At 38.7% G+C, this 22,745-nt stretch overlaps 1 protein-coding gene across 7 annotated transcripts in view; it reads left to right on the top strand.

Annotated features, from left to right (window-relative positions):
• LOC128685489 (uncharacterized) overlaps positions 1 to 22,745 on the top strand; it is a 254,154-nt gene that overhangs the window by 222,818 nt on the left and 8,591 nt on the right. For 2 of the 7 annotated variants that reach the window (XM_053772053.2, XM_053772054.2), the window contains exon 12: positions 14,715 to 14,847. The exons of the other annotated variants lie outside the window; for them this stretch is intronic. In XM_053772053.2, the coding sequence (XP_053628028.2) occupies positions 14,715 to 14,847 (133 nt within the window). The remainder of the gene's footprint in view (positions 1 to 14,714; positions 14,848 to 22,745) is intronic. 7 annotated transcript variants of the gene reach the window in all.

Genomic DNA, 22,745 nt, shown 5'->3' with positions numbered 1-22,745 from the left:
ATCCATAAATGCTTGCACCTTTGTCCACATTGTACAAATGTCCTTAATCTTTAACGAAGGCAACTTCCTCTCTTCCTCCTCCTCTGAAGGAAATTCCTGAGCTGTTGTCTGTTGCTGTTGCACCTCAAGCTCTTGCAGCTCTGTAGGGGTTAGCTCCTCATCGTCGTCCTCCACCAACTCTTCCACATCCTCGCCACTAACCTCCAACCCCATGTACTTCCCCAATGCCACAATAAATTCCACAACTGGCATAGGCTCCTCAGGGTTAGCCCCAAACCCTTCAAAATCCCTCTCTTGTACACATTCTGGCCACAATTTTCTCCAAGCAGAGTTCAGAGTCCTGGAAGTCACTCCCTCCCTGTAAGGTTTATCCAACTGAGGATACTAAAGTGATCTTTCTAGAACTCTCTTAGGGTCATTTCATTCTCAGGTCACTTCAAAGCACTTTTGAAACACTGCTTTGGTATACAGTTTTTTGAAATTTGAAATGACCTGCTGGTCCATGGACTAGAGGAGAGGAGTGGTGTTATGAGGTATAAACTTGACTTCGATAAAATTAAACTCCTCCACAATTGCTCTTCCAAGTCTTAAGAATTAGCAGGAGTATTGTCCATTAACAGGAGGCACTGGAGTGGAAATTTATTTTCCAGGAGGTATTTTTTCACACTGGGGCCAACCACGTCATAGAACCAATTGAGGAAAATGCCCCTAGTGACCCATGCCTTACTGTTTGCTCTCCACATCACACACAATTTAGTCTTGATAACACTGTTTTTCTTGAACACTCTGGGAGTTTCAGAGTGATACATGAATAAAGGCTTCACTTTGCAATCCTCACTAGCATTACTACAAAATATAAGAGTTGGCCTGTCTTTCATAGGCTTGTGTCCGGGGAGTGCCTTTTCCTCCTGAGTAATGTAGGTCCTGTTTGGCATTTTCTTCCAAAACAGGCCTGTTTCATCACAATTGAACACTTGTTGGGGTTTTAATTTTTCAGTCTCTATGTACCCCTTAAAGTCCTGCACATATTTTTCAGCCTCACCATGCCTTATCACACTGTGTATGCCACTACGATTCTTAAATCTCTCAAACCAACCTTTGCTGGCCTTAAATTCATCAATATGAGCACTATTTGGAGGCATTTTCTTAATGAGATCTGCATGCAACTGCCTTGCCTTTTCACATATTATTGACTGAGAAACATTATCTCCTGATAATTGTTTCTCATTGATCTACACCAAAAACAGTCTTTCCACATCTTCGGGTATTTGCGATCTCTGTTTTGTAAGCATACTTGCACCTTTCACAACAACAGCTTCCTTGATTGCCTTTTTGTTGGCCAAGATAATAGTGATGGTTGAATGGGGTTTGTTATATAACCTGGCCAACTTGGATACTCCACTTTTGTATTTTGCAATGATCTCTTTCCTCAGTTCAATAGTATTTCTAACCCTCTTTACCACAGGGCTGGCACTAGAAGCTTTCTTTGGGCCCATGGTGGCTTATTTAGCAGTTACAAGCACTAAAAACAATGCAATAATGTGCGTGGAATCATCGTCACTGGCTTGTAAACAATGGCACACTAGCTGTACATGGAGTGGCCAGGTGGCTCAGGCCTCGCGGACACGTTTGGGACAAATGTCCTTAACCGAGTTCTTGGGTGTTAGCCGAGCCAATATTTTGATGCAAAAACGTGGAGCTATCCAATTTTGGCGTTAGCCAATGACGCTGTTACCAAGGGTCCACTGTACATGGACATGGAAAAAAAAACTTCCTACAGGGAGGGAAGAAAAAAACAGATGGGGTGTGCTAAACATCGTGGTCATAGGCAGTGAGTGTCGATGGGCATCACTGCACACCTTCCTGCATCTGGACAGATACTACAACACAGGAGACATTGCTGTGGCTGAGCTGTGACGTAACAGGGTATGGTCTCTGGAGCGGTGAAGCAGTTGTTGTAGTAGTCGCTGCAGGGTTCACTCATCCTTGGGCACAACCTGCTGGTGCCTTCAAGTGAGGCGTCATCAGCACTCGGCAACTGGGCAGGACTACTTCTGGGAAGCGACTCAGGAGGACATTTCTTGACTGGTACTGTCACTGGGGCTGTCACTGCTGGTAAGCGTGGAGTCATGGCAGGGTTTACTCGACAAAACATCTGGAAGTCATAACATCATACACCGTACTGCAGTGAGCAGGCTAGCACTCAAAGTGACATTATCTTTGTGCAGGCTGCTCGCTGAAGCTATGACATGAGGCTGACACAGCACCTGCCGACAGGGTCTAACTGCGGCTTGACAAGCGTCATTCTCTCGGCAGTTGGAGTTATAGCAGAGGTTGGTCTAAGCATCCCCAGACTGGTTCTCTACATATAACTGCTCTGAAGGTCAGGAGGTGAAGTGAAACAAATTTTGATGGGAATTGTAGCAGGTACGATTCTGCAGGGCATCACGAGCTGCGAACGTAAAAAGCTTTCTGTACAAGGGGGCTCAGACGCTTGAAACTGATGACGGGGCTGTCACACCGGGTGACAAGGAAAACTTGCACACACCCACACTGCACATGCAGTACAACATGGCTTACTAGCAAGTGACGCGTTTCTGTGCAAAAATCGACACTAAGCCATACACGAACATGTGAGAACACTGACTGAGAGGAATTAATTAACACATGACATACTATATCTTCTCTCAGTCTTCTCAACAACACAACATATTGCTCACTGTGAAACTAACACTGTTGATATGACATCATGTGGTGATGTCATGGGGTGACATCACAGGGTGATGTCAGCAGACGTCATGAGGTGACATCAGACATCTCGAGGTGATGTCCTGGAGTGACGACCTGAGGGATGTCATGGGGTGACATTGCAAGGTGACGTCAGGCAGACATTGTGATGTCGTGAAGTCGAGCAGCAGATCACAGCATGGCTTGCGATCTGGCTTAACCCACGTGGCTTGTAGGTCCACGTGGCTTCGTGATCCATGTGGCTTCAAGTGACTTCGGGCACCTGGATACACAGCTCTGGCCAAGAATTCAGACAAAAATTCACAGAAAACAGCAGAGAGAGTGAGAGCAACAGTGAGTGGTGTATGGTGTGGTGTACAGTAGGGCAATCATGGGTGAGGCAAGGATCAGCCACTTTCTCCTCTCCCACCCACAAACATGGGGAGAAACACTGACACTGGATGCAGAAAACACCACAAACTCACCTCTGCTTGCTGAAATAGCTGTGCTGAGCTGAAAAACAACAGCAGCAACATACAAGTGATGCTGTACACGTGACTTGAGAAACAGCGTGGGGCGCTGTGAAGTGCCAGGTTTTTCCACTCATATTTTTCGAAGAAATTCGGCCTGGATTCTGCTTGTACCTGTGTCTGGGTGCTAAGACTTGCAGACACAACATCAGGATAACTTGTTGAGAGACGGATACCTCTTGTATGGGACGATGAAGTGAAGACGACTTCATTTCTCTTCCTTCTTCTCTCCAGGCAAACACACTTGCTGCGAGGCACCGCTGTCACCAATGTTTTCAAAAATGGTTATTGTCACATTGTTGCAGGTGGTGTTCAATGATAAAGGCTTTGGAGGCTTCTTACTTTATTTGTGAAATCTGAGTACACAGGCATTGTGCTTGTACCTATGGCCCCAAGGGGCCATGCCAGCGAGGGAGAGAGGAGTAGGCCTTGTTGGCTCTGAAGGATTGGTGCCGAGTAATAGAGAGGCAGGGTGATGCCGTTTCAAGTGGCATGCCCACTGAGAGGCCTATAGGTGGCAGCATGAGCATGGCACAAAATATGAACTCAGCTGGTAGACAGCATAGGCTCTGTGCAGACAGTACAGGCTGTCTACATCCCTAGAGCAAGAGCCCCTCACCAGCATCAAGGAACCTCCTTTGAGGCCTGCTCGCTTATGGAAATTTTGGTAACATATGGAAGCAAAAAATCAACCAAGTGACTGCTCGTATTTGGAAAAACTAGCATGTTTATGCACTCGAAAGTGGAGGTTCCACTGTATTTTAATTTTTCAAGTAACTTTTGTGGCCGGTGAGACCATTATAAATGTGTAATGTACAGTAGACCCCCGGTTTTCGTAATTAATCTGTTCCAGAAGGTTGGCCAAAATCTGAAATGGCCAAAAACCAAAGTAATACGTATTTCCATGAGAAATAATGTAAATCCAAGTAATCCGTTTCAGACACCCAAAAATATTAACAAAAAGTTCATTTTATAGAGAATAACTGTAGTTTTACATAAAGAAAACAATGAGAAATAAGTATAAATGACTAATTTTAATGATAAATGAACATTACATACCTTTATTGAAGACCCTTCTCAGTGAGTAGTACAGTGGAACCTTGACTTACGAGTGTCCCAACGTACAAGTTTTTTGAGATACGAGCAGTCGATCAGTCGATTTTTTTCTCTGAGTTACGAGCCAGCTATTTCCCCCCCCCCCCACTTCCCCTCAACCCAAAACCTCTCTTGTTTATCTATGATTTCATGCTTTAATTCCATGGAAATCCTCTTTTTCTTCTCAGCACTGTCCTTTACACTTACTTTCTTAGGACCCATGCTTAGAAAAGTGAAATTTGGCCAAATGACTTAAAAATGTAAGCAAAGCAGGAGAGAACTGTTCCCACAGCTAGGTAAACAGTGCATTCAGTTGGCTGTGTTCTGAAGCTTTCATTGTTATAATAATGTATTATTATTAACCCTTAAACGGTCCAAACGTATATATACGTTCATGCGCCTAGCGCCCCAAACGTATATACATGTATACGTTTTCTTTGTCATTCATTCAACATTGCCACAATAAGCCTGAGTCACCTAGACATGAGAGAATGGGTGTGCGCACTCACTGTGCGCCATATTAAAATAATTGGGGATGCCTTGGTACCATATGCTCTTTTTTCCTTTTAAAAGAAAAGATTTTTTTTTCCTCAAAAAATTTGGGGCGCTACACGAGTGAACGTATATATATGTTTGGACCGTTTAAGGGTTAATTTAGGGAACTGAAGTTCTATCATTATTGTAATTATTATTATTATATTATTTTTTATTATTAACACACTGGCCGATGCCCACCAGGGCAGGGTGGCCCGAAAAAGAAAAACTTTCACCATCATTCACTCCATCACTGTCTTGCCAGAAGGGTGCTTTACACTACAGTTTTTAAACTGCAACATTAACACCCCTCCTTCAGAGTGCAGGCACTGTACTTCCCATCTCCGGGACTCAAGTCTGGCCTGCCAGTTTCCCTGAATCCCTTCATAAATGTTACTTTGCTCACACTCCAACAGCACATTAAGTATTAAAAACCATTTGTCTCCATTCACTCCTATCAAACACACTCACGCATGCCCGCTGGAAGTCCAAGCCCCTCGCACACAAAACCTCCTTTACCCCTCCCTCCAACCTTTCCTAGGCCGACCCCTACCCTGCCTTCCTTCCACTACAGACTGATACACTCTTGAAGTCATTCTGTTTCGCTCCATTCTCTCTACATGTCCGAACCACCTCAACAACCCTTCCTCAGCCCTCTGGACAACAGTTTTGGCAATCCCACACCTCCTCCTAACTTCCAAACTATGAATTCTCTGCATTATATTCACACCACACATTGCCCTCAGACATGACATCTCCACTGCCTCCAGCCTTCTCCTCGCTGCAACATTCATCACCCATGCTTCACACCCATATAAAAGCGTTGGTAAAACTATACTCTCATACATTACCCTCTTTGCCTCCAAGGACAAAGTTCTTTGTCTCCACAGACTCCTAAGTGCACCGCTCACCCTTTTCCCCCTCATCAATTCTATAATTCACCTCATCTTTCATAGACCCATCTGCTGACACGTCCACTCCCAAATATATGAATACATTCACCTCCTCCATACTCTCTCCCTCCAATCTGATATCCAATCTTTTATCACCTAATCTTTTTGTTATCCTCATAACCTTACTCTTTCCTGTATTCACTTTTAATTTTCTTCTTTTACATACCCTACCAAATTCATCCACCAGCCTCTGCAACTTCTCTTCAGAATCTCCCAAGAGCACAGTGTCATCAGCAAAGAGCAACTGTGACAACTCCCACTTTGTGTGATTCTTTATCTTTTAACTCCATGCCTCTTGCCAAGACCTTCGCATTTACTTCTCTTACAACCCCATCTATAAATATATTAAACAACCACGTTGACATCACACATCCTTGTCTAAGGCCTACTTTTACTGGGAAATAATCTCCCTCTTTCCTACATACTCTAACTTGACCCTCACTATCCTCGTAAAAACTCTCCACTGCTTTCAGTAACCTACCTCCTATACCATACACCTGCAACATCTGCCACATTGCCCCCCTATCCACCCTGTCATATGCCTTTTCCAAATCCATAAATGCCACAAAAACCTCTTTAGCCTTATCTAAATACTGTTCACTTATATGTTTCACTGTAAACACCTGATCCACACACCCCCTACCTTTCCTAAAGCCTCCTTGTTCATCTACTATCCTATTCTCCGTCTTACTTTTAATTCTTTCAATAATAACTCTACCATACACTTTACCAGGTATACTCAACAGACTTATCCCCCTATAATTTTTGCAATCTCTTTTATCCCCTTTGCCTTTATACAAAGGAACTATGCATGCTCTCTGCCAATCCCTAGGTACCTTACCGTCTTCCATACACCTATTAAACAATAGCACCAACCACTCCAAAACTGTATCCCCACCTGCTTTTAACATTTCTATCTTTATCCCAACAATCCCAGCTGCCTTACCCCCTTTCGTTTTACCTACTGCCTCACGAACTTCCCCCACACTCACAACTGGCTCTTCCTCACTCCTACAAGATGTTATTCCTCCTTGCCCTATACATGAAATCACAGCTTCCCTATCTTCATCAACATTTAACAATTCCTCAAAATATTCCCTCCATCTTCCCAATACCTCTAACTCTCCATTTAATAACTCTCCTCTCCTATTTTTAACTGACAAATCCATTTGTTCTCTAGGCTTCCTTAACTTGTTAATCTCACTCCAAAACTTTTTCTTATTTTCAATAAAATTTGTTGATAACATCTCACCCACTCTCTCATTTGCTCTCTTTTTACATTGCTTCACCACTCTCTTAACCTCTCTCTTTTTCTCCATATACTCTTCCCTCCTTGCATCACTTCTACTTTGCAAAAACTTCTCATATGCTAACTTTTTGTCCCTTACTACTCTCTTTACATCATCATTCCACCAATCGCTCCTCTTCCCTCCCGCACCCACTTTCCTGTAACCACAAACTTCTGCTGAACACTCTAACACTACATTTTTAAACCTACCCCATACCTCTTTGACCCCATTGCCTATGCTCTCATTAGCCCATCTATCCTCCAATAGCTGTTTATATCTTACCCTAACTGCCTCCTCTTTTAGTTTATAAACCTTCACCTCTCTCTTCCATGATGCTTCTATTCTCCTTGTATCCCATCTACCTTTTACTCTCAGTGTAGCTACAACTAAAAAGTGATCTGATATATCTGTGGCCCCTCTATAAACATGTACATCCTGAAGTCTACTCAACAGTCTTTTATCTACCAATACATAATCCAACAAACTACTGTCATTTCACCCTACATCATATCTTGTATACTTATTTATCCTCTTTTTCTTAAAATATATATTACCTATAACTAAACCCCTTTCTATACAAAGTTCAATCAGAGGGCTCCCATTATCATTTACACCTGGCACCCCAAACTTACCTACCACACCCTCTCTAAAAGTTTCTCCTACTTTAGCATTCAGGCCAGGTGCATACATGTTTATTATGACCCACTTTTCGCATCCAACCTTTACTTAAATCCACATAATCCTTGAATTTACACATTCATATTCTCTTTTCTCCTTCCATAACTGATCCTTCAACATTATTGCTACCCCTTCCTTAGCTCTAACTCTCTCAGATACTCCAGATTTAATTCCATTTATTTCCCCCCACCGAAACTCCCCTACCCCCTTAAGCTTTGTTTCGCTTAGGGCCAGGACATCCAACTTCTTTTCATTCATAGCATCAGCAATCATCTGTTTCTTGTCATCCGCACTACATCCACGCACATTCAAACATCCCAGTTTTATAATTATTATTGATAATTTAGGGAACTGAAGCTCTATCGTTAATATATTTTTATTATTGTTTTTATTATTACTATTATTATTATTATTATTATTATTATTATTATTATTACAGTAGGGCCCCACTTATATGGCAGGTTAGGTTCCAGGCTACCGCCGTAAAGCGGAAATTGCCATAAAATGGAACACCCTTTTTTCCCTTTATAAATGCATACAAATACTAGATAACAAGTTTACACTAACATATATTAAGCTAGCAATAGAACTAGGCATCAAAAAACAGGAAAAAAATACAATACACACATAGTGCACTCATTACTTACCTTAAAATATTTAGTCTTAATCTAGGGTGAGACAAATAGTATTTATTGTAAGAAATCAAGTGTGGTATGTATGGTAGTCAGCTGGGCTACCATACCAGGCCATTCCACCCACACATAATATTCTATGATATTTAAGCATCCCAGAGCGATAAAATGCATATACAGTTCACTCATTACTTACCTTAAAATATTTGTAGTCTTAATGTTGGGTCAGGGGTGAGTAAACGAGATAAAACGAATAAATGAGAGAGAGAGAGAGAGAATGAGTACATGAGGGAGGACTGGCAGAGTTATGTAAACAAAGTAGGCGAACGTAAGTTTTGTAAACAAACAAAGTGTACACGTCTGGTTTGTGTACAAGTTACATTGTGTACAAATTGTCTCTACATCGATATGGTAGAATAAATAAAGAAGAACACTCCCATTCTCATATAACACCATTTTTAGAAGAAATGACGCTCTGAGTGAAGGCAATGGAAATAAGTCACTCTGACTTTTTTGGGTTATCCTAGGTTCTCTCCACATATGCTGTTATGTATGATAATCTATGTAACTGTATTTGTGTATACCTGAATAAACTTACATACATACAAAAGGAATAATTTTCTACAGTTACCCCCAGTAACACATTTTCTCTTACATTAGACTAGAGAAAATGTTATTCTTGCCATCACTTGTACAAGTTATTTGGCTACCACATCTCATATTTATGTTTATTTATTCTATTGTGGGGTGTATTTATCATCTTTATATGTTATGTATCGTGTTTATTATATAATTTTGAAAAAAATATCATAGATGGATTAATGAAAATGTGTACACCTACCATCCGAGTTACAACCTGCTCGACATACGACGACTCGACTTAGGACCGTGTTTTTATGCCAAATTTCTGGGAAATAAACAAGTGTTTGTGTTGTACACAGTGTTTATCCTAAACCTTACAGTATAAAATACAGTACTAGCAGCATAAAAAGTAAAGTAAAACATGAAATACCAAAGTAAAACAATAAAATAAAATCATTACAAAAATGTTATGTTGATATTCAGTAGTAAGGTTCGACTTTCGTCCATTTCGACTTACGACCGGTTTCTCAGAACCGAACTTGGTCGTAAGTCGGATGGTAGGTATTAACATAATACAGTGGACCCCCGACATTCGATATTAATCCGTTCCTAAGAGTCATCGAATGTCGAAAATATCGAAAGTCGAATTAATTTTCCCCATAAGAAATAATGGAAATCAAATTAATCCGTGCAAGACACCCAAAAGTATGAAAAAAAATTTTTACCACATGAAATATTAAGTTTAATGCAATAGAATAATTACAATAACAATAGATTAATAACAGAATAATTGACACTTACCTTTAATGAAGATCTGGTGATGATTGATGGGATAGGAGGGGAGAGTGTGGATGGTGTTAGTGTTTAGAAGGGGAATCCCCTACCATTAGGACTTGAACTGGCAACCTCTCCATGCCTTACCACACTGTGTATGCCATTACGATTCTTAAATCTTTCAAACCTACCTTTGCTGGCCTTAAATTCACTCACATCACCACTAGTTGCAGGCAATTTCTTTACCAAATCATCATGCACTCCGACACACTCACTCCACTTTTGTACTTTGCAATTATCTCTTTCTTCATTTCAATAGTCATTAGCACCTTTTTTCTCGAAGGGTTGGCACTAGAAGCTTTCTTGGGGCACATGGTTACTTATTTTGCAGAAACAAGCACCAAAAACAGTGATAATATGGATAATATGGAATGTACCGAATGTATCCTTAGATGCGCGTGCACTGGCTGGCTTGTAAACACTGGCACACACGGTGCAGTTCAGGCCACACGTGGACACGTCTTGTACGAATCGTATCAAATGTCGGGTTTTCCATCGAATGTCGAGGTGAAATTTTTGCGTTAAAATGCAGCGAATGTCGGATTTATCGAATGTCGATGCCATCGAATGTCGGGGGTCCACTGTATACAACATTTAAATGAGACTTGATGATTATTATTATCATTACTAATATGACGTCTCGAGATATAAGACACTCTTACTGATTTTAATGTGTACCTGCACACCAGCACAGTATGTAAGTTTATTTAGGTACAGGTATACATAAGCATAATTATCAGAGTATATATAAAATATGAAATAAATTTTAAAAACACTTGAAATTTTGTAGTTTCCAGACATAATGGAGAGACTTAGTGCTTATGGATCTCAGAGAATGTAAACAAACCGGGTGGGGCACGGTGACCGTATTAGAAAGTCAGGTGGGGGGAGCCGTATAGCGAGTTTTGGTCATAATTTGAAATGACCGTATTAGCGGAACACCATAAAGCAGGGCCCTACTGTATTATTATTTTTATTATTATTATTATTAATTTAGGGAACTTGAGCACATATCCAATTCCCTGACGAGCTGTTGCAGTGTGAGCAGGGTAATATTTAGTGAAGGGATTCAGGGACACCGGTTATTTTTATATAGGTGGACTTGAGTCCTGGAAATGGGAAGTACAATGCCTGCACTTTAATCCTTTCAGGGTTTCCGACGTACTAGTACGGCTTACGCACCAGGGTTATTGACGTACTAGAACGCCTAAATTCTAGCACCTACAAATCTAGCGAGAGAAAGCTGGTAGGCCTACATATGAAAGAATGGGTCTATGTGGTCAGTGTGCGCAGTATAAAAAAAATCCTGGAGCACACAGTGCATAATGAGAAAAAAAAAACTTTGACCATGTTTTTGGATTAAAACAGTGAGGTTGCACTGTATTTTCGTATGGTATTTATGGTTGTATTCTAGTTTTCCTGGTCTCATTTTATAAAATGGAAGACATATTACAGAAATTGAGATGATTTTGATTGGTTTCATAATGAAAAGTACCTTGAAATTGAGCTCAAAGTAGCAGAAATGTTTGATTTTTACCGAAGTTCAAAAGTAAACAAATCATGCCAAGCGTCCAATACACGTCAACTGGTGAGTCTAATATTCTTTCACAAGTGTGCTGATATTATTTATACCATTTCTACACTAATGCAGTAGTCTGCATAACAGTAAATCTTTTATTTTTTGTGAGAATAAAAATTCAAATTGGAAAGCAAAAGAAATGTAAGAGGGGCCTGGGGACGTGACTAAGGAACAGAGAACTTGTTATTTTAGTGCCAGGAATGTCTGTCTTGTTTATTCTGGACCTTTTTTGGAAATTGGCATCTTCTGAAATTTGTGTGAAATTGGCAAAATTGCCAATTTCTAACCACTTTGTTGGATAATTGAAATTGGGAAATGGGTGGTTTCTTGTATTCATTCCATAGAAAAAATGGAGTTCTAGCGAAATATTTATGATTTTTGTCGACTACTACATAGGAATTGGCCAAAAATAGGGCTCAAAGTGGCCAAAATCGCCGATACGTAGACATCATCGAGACCGCTAACTTCACGAGAGCATAATTCCGTAAGTTTTCCATCAAATTTCATACTTTTAGTGTCATTATGATTGGGAAAAGATTGTCTATCATTTCATAAAGAATTTTTTTTTTTTTTTCTTGAAAAATTTTCGACCCTGAGAACGAGTTTAGGAGAGGGCCTCTCGACCCTGAAAGGGTTAAAGGAGGGGTTTGGGATATTGGCAGTTTGGAGGGATATGTTGTGTATCTTTATACATAAATGCTTCTTAACTGTTGTATTCTGAGCACCTCTGCAAAAACAGTGATTATGTGTGAGTAAGGTGAAAGTGTTGAATGATGAAAGTATTTTCTTTTTGGGGATTTTCTTTATTTCTGGGTCACCTTGCTTTGGTGGGAGACGGCAGACTTGTTAAAAAGAAAAAAAAATAATGATTAAGAATGCTGCCACTAGTTGGCAAAGCTGATGGCAGTACACATATTTATGTCGTTGTCGGAGCAGTTCTCTCATGCTTTGCTTACATTTTTCGTAGTGATTTGGCCAAATTTCGCATTTCTAACCATGGGTCCTAAGAAAATAAGTGCAAAAGACAGTGCTTAGAAGAAAAAGACAATGATTTCCATGGAAATAAAGCATGAAATCATAGATAAACATGAGCACGGTGCACAAGTTGTGGATTTAGCCAGACAATACCAGCGAAGTACATCTACTATATGTATGATATTAAAGCAGCAGGAGTCAATAAAGGCTATAGTGCCAGCCAAGGGCGTTACAATAATATCTAAGCTGCGGACCTCTGTCCTTGAAAAGATGAAAAAGCTGTTGCAGACGTGGTTGAGAGAGAAGCAGCTCGTAGGAGATACCACATCAGTTATGTTCAGTGATTAAACAAAACAAATTGTATCAGTTATGTTCAGTGTATAAGTACATATACACTTTATATAAACAGTTTATTATTTCTTTACATTCTGTAGTGTATTATGATTTATTATGTGTTTGTATACGATATTTACAGTGTTTTCCTTAGAAAACTAGTGATCTACTGCAGATAGCCTCAAAAATATTCCATTTTCTCTTACAAAAAGAGCATGGGAGGATACTATATAGTCAAAGTTGGACAGGGAATGGCGGATGCTTCCGTCCCTGCCTTTGCCACCATATTATAGCCTATTTTATTCATTCTAGAGTATATATCGTGTTTCTTTGTTAATTATATTGTTTATTATGCCATATTAGATGAATTGTGATAGATACATAAGCCGACAGTTAATAATAGCATCATATTCAAGTATTTTTTCTCGTCTCTCCAGAGTGCAGGAACGAATTAATGGCTTTTCAATTAATTTAAATGAGGAAAATTAATTTGATGTAAAAGTAAATTGAGTTACAAGCTAGCTCCTGGAACGGATTAAACTCATAAGTCAAGGTTCCACTGTATTCTTTGTAGTCCCAGACGGACTACATCCCAGTGTATATGTACCGACTACATACACTGCGGCCCACAGCCATATTATTACCATGAACATACCACATTCACTGAGATTAATCATTTCTAACAATTACCTTTAGATGCCATCATAAACAGGAGGAGAGGTAGTGAATAATTCATGCCGAAATTTTTAAACAAAAGCTTATACATATAGTATTAAGAGTGGTTACTGGGCCAACACAGATTCATACAGTTTTCTCTAATGCTGGACCAGAGAAAACGTAAGGTTTACCCTCCACCCCATATAAACATTGCATGTTTATATGCTATGTAACGCATTTCTTACATAATTTTGAAGAAAATATCATAGATGGATTAATGTAAATGTCTATATTAACCTAAAATAAGACATTTAATGTGCCCAAGAGTGAGTCACAAATGTATGAATGGCCTAGGCACACACGTTTAGTACCAACAATTTCTGAGGGGATGTACGAAACCCGGGGGAGATTTCGCCGAAGAGTGCTCGAAATCTGAATTGTACGATTTCTGCACCGGCCAAAAACTGGGGGTCCACTGTATATATATCCACTCGTTGTATGCAGCACAATAGCTGCACAAATATTATTATCATTACAGTGTTTACAAAACCTATTTACAGAAACCAACAATAAAAAAAGTTGTTTTTACAATTGTTCTATAATATATACAGTAGGCCATCATTTAACATGAGTTCATTTGGCATGATTTGGTTATAGCGCAATTGAAAAATTGCGGCACAGTTTTATACAACACTTCGTAAAATTAACTTTACACGGTTTCGTTTGTGGGTGTAAAAAAAATTTCCCCAGCTCAAGCTGTCGCCTTGTTGTGGGTCAGCAGAGGACTTCCCACCATCCCCTGCCACCCCCGACACTGCCACCACCTCCATCCCAGCCTTCATGAATATGTGTTCAGTTCCACTTCTCTCCAAGCTAGCTGTGTTTGTGAATTGTGTTTTAATCTTCAGTTACCATAGCAATCATGGCACCCAGTAGGCATACCAGTTTTTCTAAAAGTGGCAAGAAAAGATATAAGCATTGAAGTCTTAGAATTGACGAAGGAAATAGAGATATTAGACAAGAGATAGCCTGTGGCCGTAATGAAGCTTCACTTTGTGCACACGAGAATGAGGTAAATATGAGTTGGTGTGATGACTGACTTACTGACTGACTGTATTACTGATTTGACTGACTTACTGACTTGACTGACTGACTGACTTACTGAATTGACTTACTGAATTGACTGACTGACTGACTGACTTAAAGTTAGACTTTTTCACTGAAGAGGACCCTGAAATGGTGTCTAGAGCAGCTGATGCCTTACCTTCAGTTGTGTAATGTACTGCAGAGTAAAACAGAACAGAAATCCATTACAGAATTTATGCACACTCGAGTACAACCATCGACTTTAGTACCAGAACCTCTACCATCCACCTCAGCCCAGTAGGGCCACAGCATAACTTTCCACTCTCCATAATCATCCACAAACACCAGCACCCACAATTTAAGGTAAGAAATATTATTATTTCTGTTGCTTTTGTAATCTTAAGCAGTGACAACAACATAATACATCACAACAGTGAACTACAATTACATATTCACTTTTATTTTTGTACGATTTGTTGGTCTAAAAAAAAGTTGTTTGACTTTTTGGGGGCTCCCAGGAATGTAACTCTGTTTTTCTCATAAGTTCTTCAGTTCGTCTAACGCGGTTTTACCTAACGTAGCGTTTTCAGGAACGTAGCTACTGTGTTAAATGACCGTCTACTGTATACACATATATAGTCACTCGACATGTTCCTAGAACTGCTACAGCTAGTGAGAGGTTGTTGTGTGTGTTTGGCCTTTGTTGTGGGTGCGGAGAGCGGCATGGCTGGTGTCACAATGACGCATTACACAATCACCACCACCCATTGCCCACACCATCTTCAACAAGCATGCTGTATTCCCCAACACCCACATGGAAATAAGTCACTTTGTCTGACTTTCTTGGGTTATCCTAGGTTGATGGTTGTCTGGGTCATCCTTCCTTCCTTCCTTCCTTCCTTCCTTCTTCTCATCTCTTCCTTCCTTCCTTCCTTCTCATCTCTTCCTTCCTTCCTTCTTCTCATCTCTTCCTTCCTTCCTTCTTCTCATCTCTTCCTTCCTTCCTTCCTTCCTGCCTTTCTTTCTTTCCTCCATCCTTCATTCCTTCCTTCTGGTTTCCTGGGCATTGCTTTTGGTCACAAACTCCTCAAAACCATGAAATTCATCTTCACTGACACTTCCATCTGTGTTAGAACTGTCACTTGGGAAAAGAAAAGTCCCAGTTTGCCGGGAAGTGAGGTATTTCTTACCACAAGACATGGGAAACAAGGCGTACTGAAATGGTGTTCCCACAATGCACCACTGGCTCCACAATTTTTTTTTTATACTGAACACACTGACCACATAGACCCATTTTCTCACATGCAGGCCTTCCAGCTTTCTCCCACTAGATTTGAAGATGCTAGAATTTTGGTGTAGTATTACCGGACCGACGCTGGCTCTCAAGCTGCAATATTACAGGACCGACAGTGAAAAGGTTAATAGATTTCATTCCTTGCTGTTGCTTGCTAAGGTCAAGACATACCTTAATCTTTAACCCTTTGACTGTCGCAAGCCCCTTTCTGAAACTGTCATTCTACGTCGAAAAATTTTTGGAAAAAAAACAAAATTATTTTTTCTTATGAAATGGTAGAGAATCTTTTCCTGATGGTAATGACACCAAAGTATGAAATTTGGTCGAAAACTCACAGAATTATGCTCCCGTGAAGTTAGCGGTCTCGGTGACATATACGCATTGGCGAATTCGCCGACTTTGAGCCCTGTTTTTGGAAATTCCATTGTTCCAGTTGACCAAACTCATAGCTATTTCTTTAGAACTCTATTTTTTCTATCAATTGAGTACAAGAAACCGCCCATTTACCGATTTGAACTACCCAATAAAGTGGTCAGAAATTGACAATTTGGCCAATTTCACAAAAATTAAAAAAGATGCCAATTTCAAAATAGGGTCCAAAATAAACAATGTAGACATTCTTGGCACTAAAATAACATATCCTCTTTTCATTAGTCATATCTCTAGGCCCCTCTTATATTACTATTGCTTTCTATTTTGATTTTTTATTCATACAAAAAATACAAAATTTACTGTTGTGCAGACTACTGCATTATTGTAAAAATGGTATAAATAATATCAGTGCACTAGTGAAAGAATATTAGACTCCCCAGTTGACGTGTATTGGACGTGTGGTGTGATTTGCTTACTCTTGAACATTGGTAAAAATCGAACATTTCCGCTACTTTGAGCTCAATTTCAAGGTCGTTTTCATCATGAAACTAATCAAAATCATCTCTATTTCTGTAACATTTTTTTCCATTTTATCACGTGAGACCATGAAAACGAGAATACAATGATAAATACTATACAAAAATACACCTCAAAGTCGGCGTTTTAATCCAAAAAAACGGTCTTTTTTTTTTTTTTTTTTTCATTATGCACTGCTTGCTTCAGGATTTTTTTTATGTGGTGCATACTGACCACACAGACCCATTCTCTCACATGTGGGCCTACCAGCTTTCTCCTGCTTGATTTGAAGCCGCTAGAATTATTGAGTATAGTATATACATCCGAAACACTGGCTCATAAGACATATATATATGACCAAAACAGCCAAAGGGTTAAGAGGTTTCCCAAACCTGGAGGTGAAACAATTTTCACATCATGTTTAGATTATCATGCATTTTAGACTGGGCCATAATCCTTCTCATCCTTGTTTTCATCACTAACTGGTTAGGAGCATGATGCAACAATACACTACACTGTCCTGTCTTTCAGTGATACCAGGGATTTTTCAGTTCTCTTCAGTCAGGCTGTTTTTTACTGTGTGAATAATTCCAACTTCTTTCACTCTTCATGTCATATTCTTTCAGTATTTCACTTTGAAATTTAACTAGATTTTTAATTCTCTTTAGTTATAATAGGACTCACAAGCCCATGACAATTTTATAGCAGATTTTACACTGTTTAAGCAGCCAGTATCATGAACATCTTTAATTTTTACCAAAGTGTAATTTAAAACCCTTGGATTCTTACTGAATACTCAGTGAGTAGAATTTAGACCTTTGATTCTTCAACTCAGCTCTTTTATTGAGTTCAGTTTAGATATGATTCTTCAAGAGCACTCTCTTACTGAGAAGAATTTTGTATTACTTGCATTTATGTTAAATGAACTACCTGTCTGTCTGTACCATATTTTTTATTTGCTTTGCTTACTAGTATAAACAAACAAGCCAAAGTCAGTTTCAGAATAACAGCGATAAATTCAGTCGTAAATTGTTGGGACATCCAGTTTTTAGTCTTGTTATGACAGTTTTTGAGTTTGGTGGTTGTGGCCATTTTGAATAAAAAATTAGATTTCAAATGCATATTAGACATTCACTGATGTCCTGTTCTTTTTAAAAGTAAAAGGAGACAAGGTGTAGTGTTATATATTGTACATAAATTTACCTCGTTAACATTTAATGAAGTTTTGCCCATTTGTTCCCCCAAAGGGAATTTCCCTGATGCTAGTGAGGGGCACTGAATGCAAAGAACTGGACATGTATTCTCATGGATTGAACCTGATTACTGCTTATCCCCCCAGGCATTACATTAAGCCTGTGGGTTTATGTTTCTCCATAAATTTGATAATTGTAATAATGTACAGTTGCTTTTTTATGTAAAGGCAATGTAGATAAGTTTCAGAAATATATTTATAGTTCTAATATATAATTCTCCTGGACACATTTCACATACTGATTCAATTTTATAGACCTCAAATTTCATGTCATCTTTAAGAGGTCACTTAGCTTAAGTTGTATTTTTATGTTTATATTATCATTTCATTCTAACTTTAATGAATTTTTACACCATACTTTCATTATTATATGTAAATGTGTTTTTACCAGCTTAAAGGTCAGGACATCCCACATCCTGGAAGTGCAAAGGATAAGATTGTTGCTGCTGTAGTGCAACTACTGAGTCTCTCGATACATTCTTGGCTGTAGTGCATGTTGTACTCCACTTTAATGTTATTTTATCTTATATTCACATATTGATACATACTGTTGCACTCTTCAGTCCTCCATATTTGATTTACCCTCTCACCATAATTTACCATGTAATGTTTACATTTTAAAATGCGTTATATTTTATTAACACGAGTGTATACGTATTTGCTTAATGTCGTAATATTACCACTTCTGTCGAGTCCTTTGATGTACAGTTTTTTCACAGGAAACCTCTTCACTATCTTTGGACCACCCATTTTTTTAAACTGTATTGTATAATGCTTATAGAATTTCCCTTTGTACAAGTCAGTTTTTGTTTATTTCATATTTGCATTTAATTGTTTTTACCCATCTGCATCTCAATTTTTAAACACATTTTGAATGTAGACTGTTAACCATTTCACTGTCCAGACTCCCCAAATTAATATTGCTCCCATTGTCCACTTAAAAAAGTAAATCTTCTGAAACTGTAGAGGTTCTTTTTCTGAAGGTAATGACACTAAAAGTACAAAATTTGATGGAAAACTTACAGAATTATGCTGGTGCAAAGTTAGTGGTTAGGTTCGTCAGGAAACAGGACAAGTATTTCCTGATGCTGGTCTTAGATGATGACCTGCCATTGGAGTTAGTGGTCTGGGCACAATTTACACATCTGCTAGTATGCCTTTCATTCTATCAAATGAGCACAAGAAACCACCTATTCCCTTATCTCAACTACCCTATAACACAGAAGTCAGTAATTTGGCCAATTTTACAGAAAATTTAAAAAATACCAGTTTAAAATTAGAGTGCAAAATAAACAATGTAGACATTCCTAAACTAAAATATTTCCTCTGTTCATTAATCACATCCCCACACCTCTCCTGTATTACACTTGCTTCCATTTTGAATTCATAATCACACACAAAAAAAAAAATGGAGGATTTACTCATTTCCTGGATAATAAAATATAACCAGAAATGGTTGGTCATGATATACAGCATCCCAATAATTCACTCATACCTACTAAAAACCCATAAAACAGACTAGGGGGGGTTAGGGAGGCCTTGCCTGTCCTCAGGAAAATTGGCAAAACTGATATTTCCTCTGCTTTGAGCCCAATTTCAGGCTACTTCTGGTCCTGAAACCAAACAAAATCATCTCTATTTCAGTAGCTTGATTGCTAGTGCACTCAGCTCACACACTGAGGTCCAGGGGTCGATCCCCGGTACAGGTGGAAACATTAGGATGTGTTTCCTTAAGACATCTGCTGTCCATGTTCATCTCTGCCCGAAATGCCTAGCCATGCTAAGCGTTCTAGTGGTACACTCTGTAATCACAATTTTACTACATGTAAACCACACAATAACCAAATTTCTGTAAACTCAGCATTGTAATCCTTATAGAGAATAAACTTTGAATTGAATTGAATTGAATCTATCAGTAAAACAGGTACCTGGGTGTTAGTCAACTGGTGTCGGTTGCATCCTGGCCACAAAATTGACCTAATTTGCCCAAAATGCTCTGCAAAACAAGGGGCTTTCTATATACGTACAGTGGAACCCCGAATTTCAGCCCTAATCCGTTCCAGGAGCAAGGTCTAAAGTCGAAATGGCCTAAAGTCGAAGCAATATTTCCCGTAAGAAATAATGTAAATCCAATTACATGTAATGCATTCCACCCAAAAATATTCACAAAAAATTCATTTTTTTAAAGAATAAATATTATAGGTTTTACATACAGAAAACAATGAGAAATAAATGTAAAACACTAATTTTAATGGATAAATGAACATTTAAATCAGTTTTACCTTTATTGAAGACTCTTATTGGCATATGAGAGAAGCAGGAGAGTTTGTTTGAAGTCAGGACAAGATAATCCTTCAATATGACACTAATATCAACTCTACAGCTTATTTATCTAGCACAATTCATCTAATATGACATAATAAACAATATTAATAACATAGAAACATGATATATACTCTAAAATGAATAAAATATGTCATATGTCTCTCTCCCTAATTGACGAGTGTTGCTGTGTTGTTTGTTGCTGGGTGTATAAGGGCACTGAAAGATAAACCTTACATAGTGGTGGTGATGATGGCAGCAGAGATGGCGGTGTTGTCAGTCACCCTATACAACTCCAACAACATTGGAGGAGTCAGTTTCGTGCTGTCCTTTTTCTATCGATTAATCGCTTAACTTACTTACTACACTTTATCGCTGGCTGGTGCTATAGCCTTTATCGACTCACGCTGCTTTAGTATCATACATATCATAGAATCACTGAAGAAGGCACATTCTTCCCTCTCTCTTCCTCCTCCACTTTGGTAATTTGCTACAATTTCTTTCTTCAATTCTATTGTGTTTCTCACTTTCTTTACCAAAGGGCTGCCACTATGAAGTTTCTTTGGGCCCATTGTGGCTTATTTCACCATCACAATCAATAAACAAGCACTAAACACAATGAATTTATTTTGAAATGTTTGGATGAGCACGCAGAGTAATGTTCACTCAAGGATAAACATAGCTAGACTGGCTCACAACGCCTGCGTGGACAGGCAGACAGGTCTGGTATGCCGACCGAAACACAGGGCACAGGTCGAAACTTGGGACAAAATTTAGCAGAAAAAAGCAGTCGAAACTCGAAGCAGCCAATACTCAGGGCAGCCGAAACTCGGGGTTCCACTGTAGTAGTATGTCACTGATGTCAGCTAGGACTGTACACCTTGTACATGTACTTGTAGAAATAAAAATTATTATTATTAGTGGTGGTAGTAGTAGTAGTATGTACTCAAATCTATCAAATGATACCAAGAAACAGCCAATAAAATCATAAAATCATCCTAGAAAACACCTCAAAGTCGCTATTTTAAAATTATCACATGGTCAGAGTTTTTTCTTTTCCTATCATGCACTGTGTGCAGCAAGATTTTTTTTATACTGTGCACTCACTCTCATTGCATAGACCCATTTTCTCATATCTAAACTAAAATTTACTGCTCACAGCTTATGTAAATGAGCTGAGCTCATGACGTAGAACTACGTGAGGGACCCCTGGCCTCAATGACATAGTTCTTTGTGATGGTCACTGAAAGTGTTAAGTTAAATTTTAGTTGTGATAAATAATGAGAAAACTGTATTAAATACCAGTATTAGAATTATAATGTCAAGATATGTATTTTTAGTTCATCTCACAGGTTGAAAGCTGCCTGCTGTATACCAACCATTTTGAAACAGAGATTGGTATTTTTATGTTTATTCCTTACTCAAGAGCTTTCAATATCAAAATACGCTGTACTTTACAAGATGTCAGCATTTCATTTTGTGTGTCCTCGGCCTGAATTGTATTGTGGAATGAGCATTCTAAATGTGATTGGTATGCTGAAAGGCAGATGATTTGCCACAGGTGTTCTTTACTAGACAAAGCAGAAGCAGATAGTGCAGGTTGCTTGGACATTGTGTATTGTGATCTCTCTCTCTCCCTCTCTTTCTCTCTGCCTCTTTTTAATTAAATTAAGCATACATAACTGTAAGGGGATTGTTCATTGTGTTGCATGATATGATGTCACGATAGCTAGGTATACCATATACTCCTTACATTGTATGTAATCTAAATTCAGTTAATATTTGTAATGCTTGGCATTAACTTTGTTCAGTGTATTGAAGTAATTTTTAGTGTACTATTTTTCTCATAATTATTCCTGTGTGGTATGTGGTGAAAGTTTACCGTATCATAACTAGATGTACGCTTATTAACCGATACAGCCTTTTGTGTCTACTTAGGTCTGGTGTCCATGAAGAGATCTTTTGTATCTACAGTATTTAGGTCTGATGGCCTTGAGAAGATGTACTCACTCACAGTTCATTTACCACTATTGAAAGATTTTAATGTATGCCAAATTTAACTGCATTACTTAACTTGCTTTGCATATCTTGCCTTATGGAGCTGGCCTGTATTTTCAGATGGTGGCCAAATGCTTCTACTCCCTCCCCTCCCTTGTTCTGTCAGTTATATAAATAAATTAAAAGTCTGTACTTCAGTAATTTAGTCATAAATTTAATTGGTTTATTTACCATTTAAATTTCAGCAGGATTTGATACTTCAGCCTTATTTATATTAAAATATATCATGTTAAAACATTGGAACCCCCGAAAGCTTTTCATCTCTGGTTTTGAATGATTGTCAGTGAAGCCATCTGCTTGTTCTACATTTTAGGGTTCAGAAATATAGAAAAAAGTAACTATCAGTAAACATTTACCTTAACGAGAGAGCAATTAAACTATTGACTCATGTTATATTAATAATGCTCTTACTAGATTGCAATACACAAAAAATTTATTTCCATGCAC

This window comes from Cherax quadricarinatus, chromosome 8, assembly GCF_038502225.1.
Source record: "Cherax quadricarinatus isolate ZL_2023a chromosome 8, ASM3850222v1, whole genome shotgun sequence".
Classification (NCBI taxonomy): Eukaryota; Metazoa; Arthropoda; class Malacostraca; order Decapoda; family Parastacidae; genus Cherax; species Cherax quadricarinatus.
This window is presented reverse-complemented; position numbering and strand designations above follow the sequence as displayed.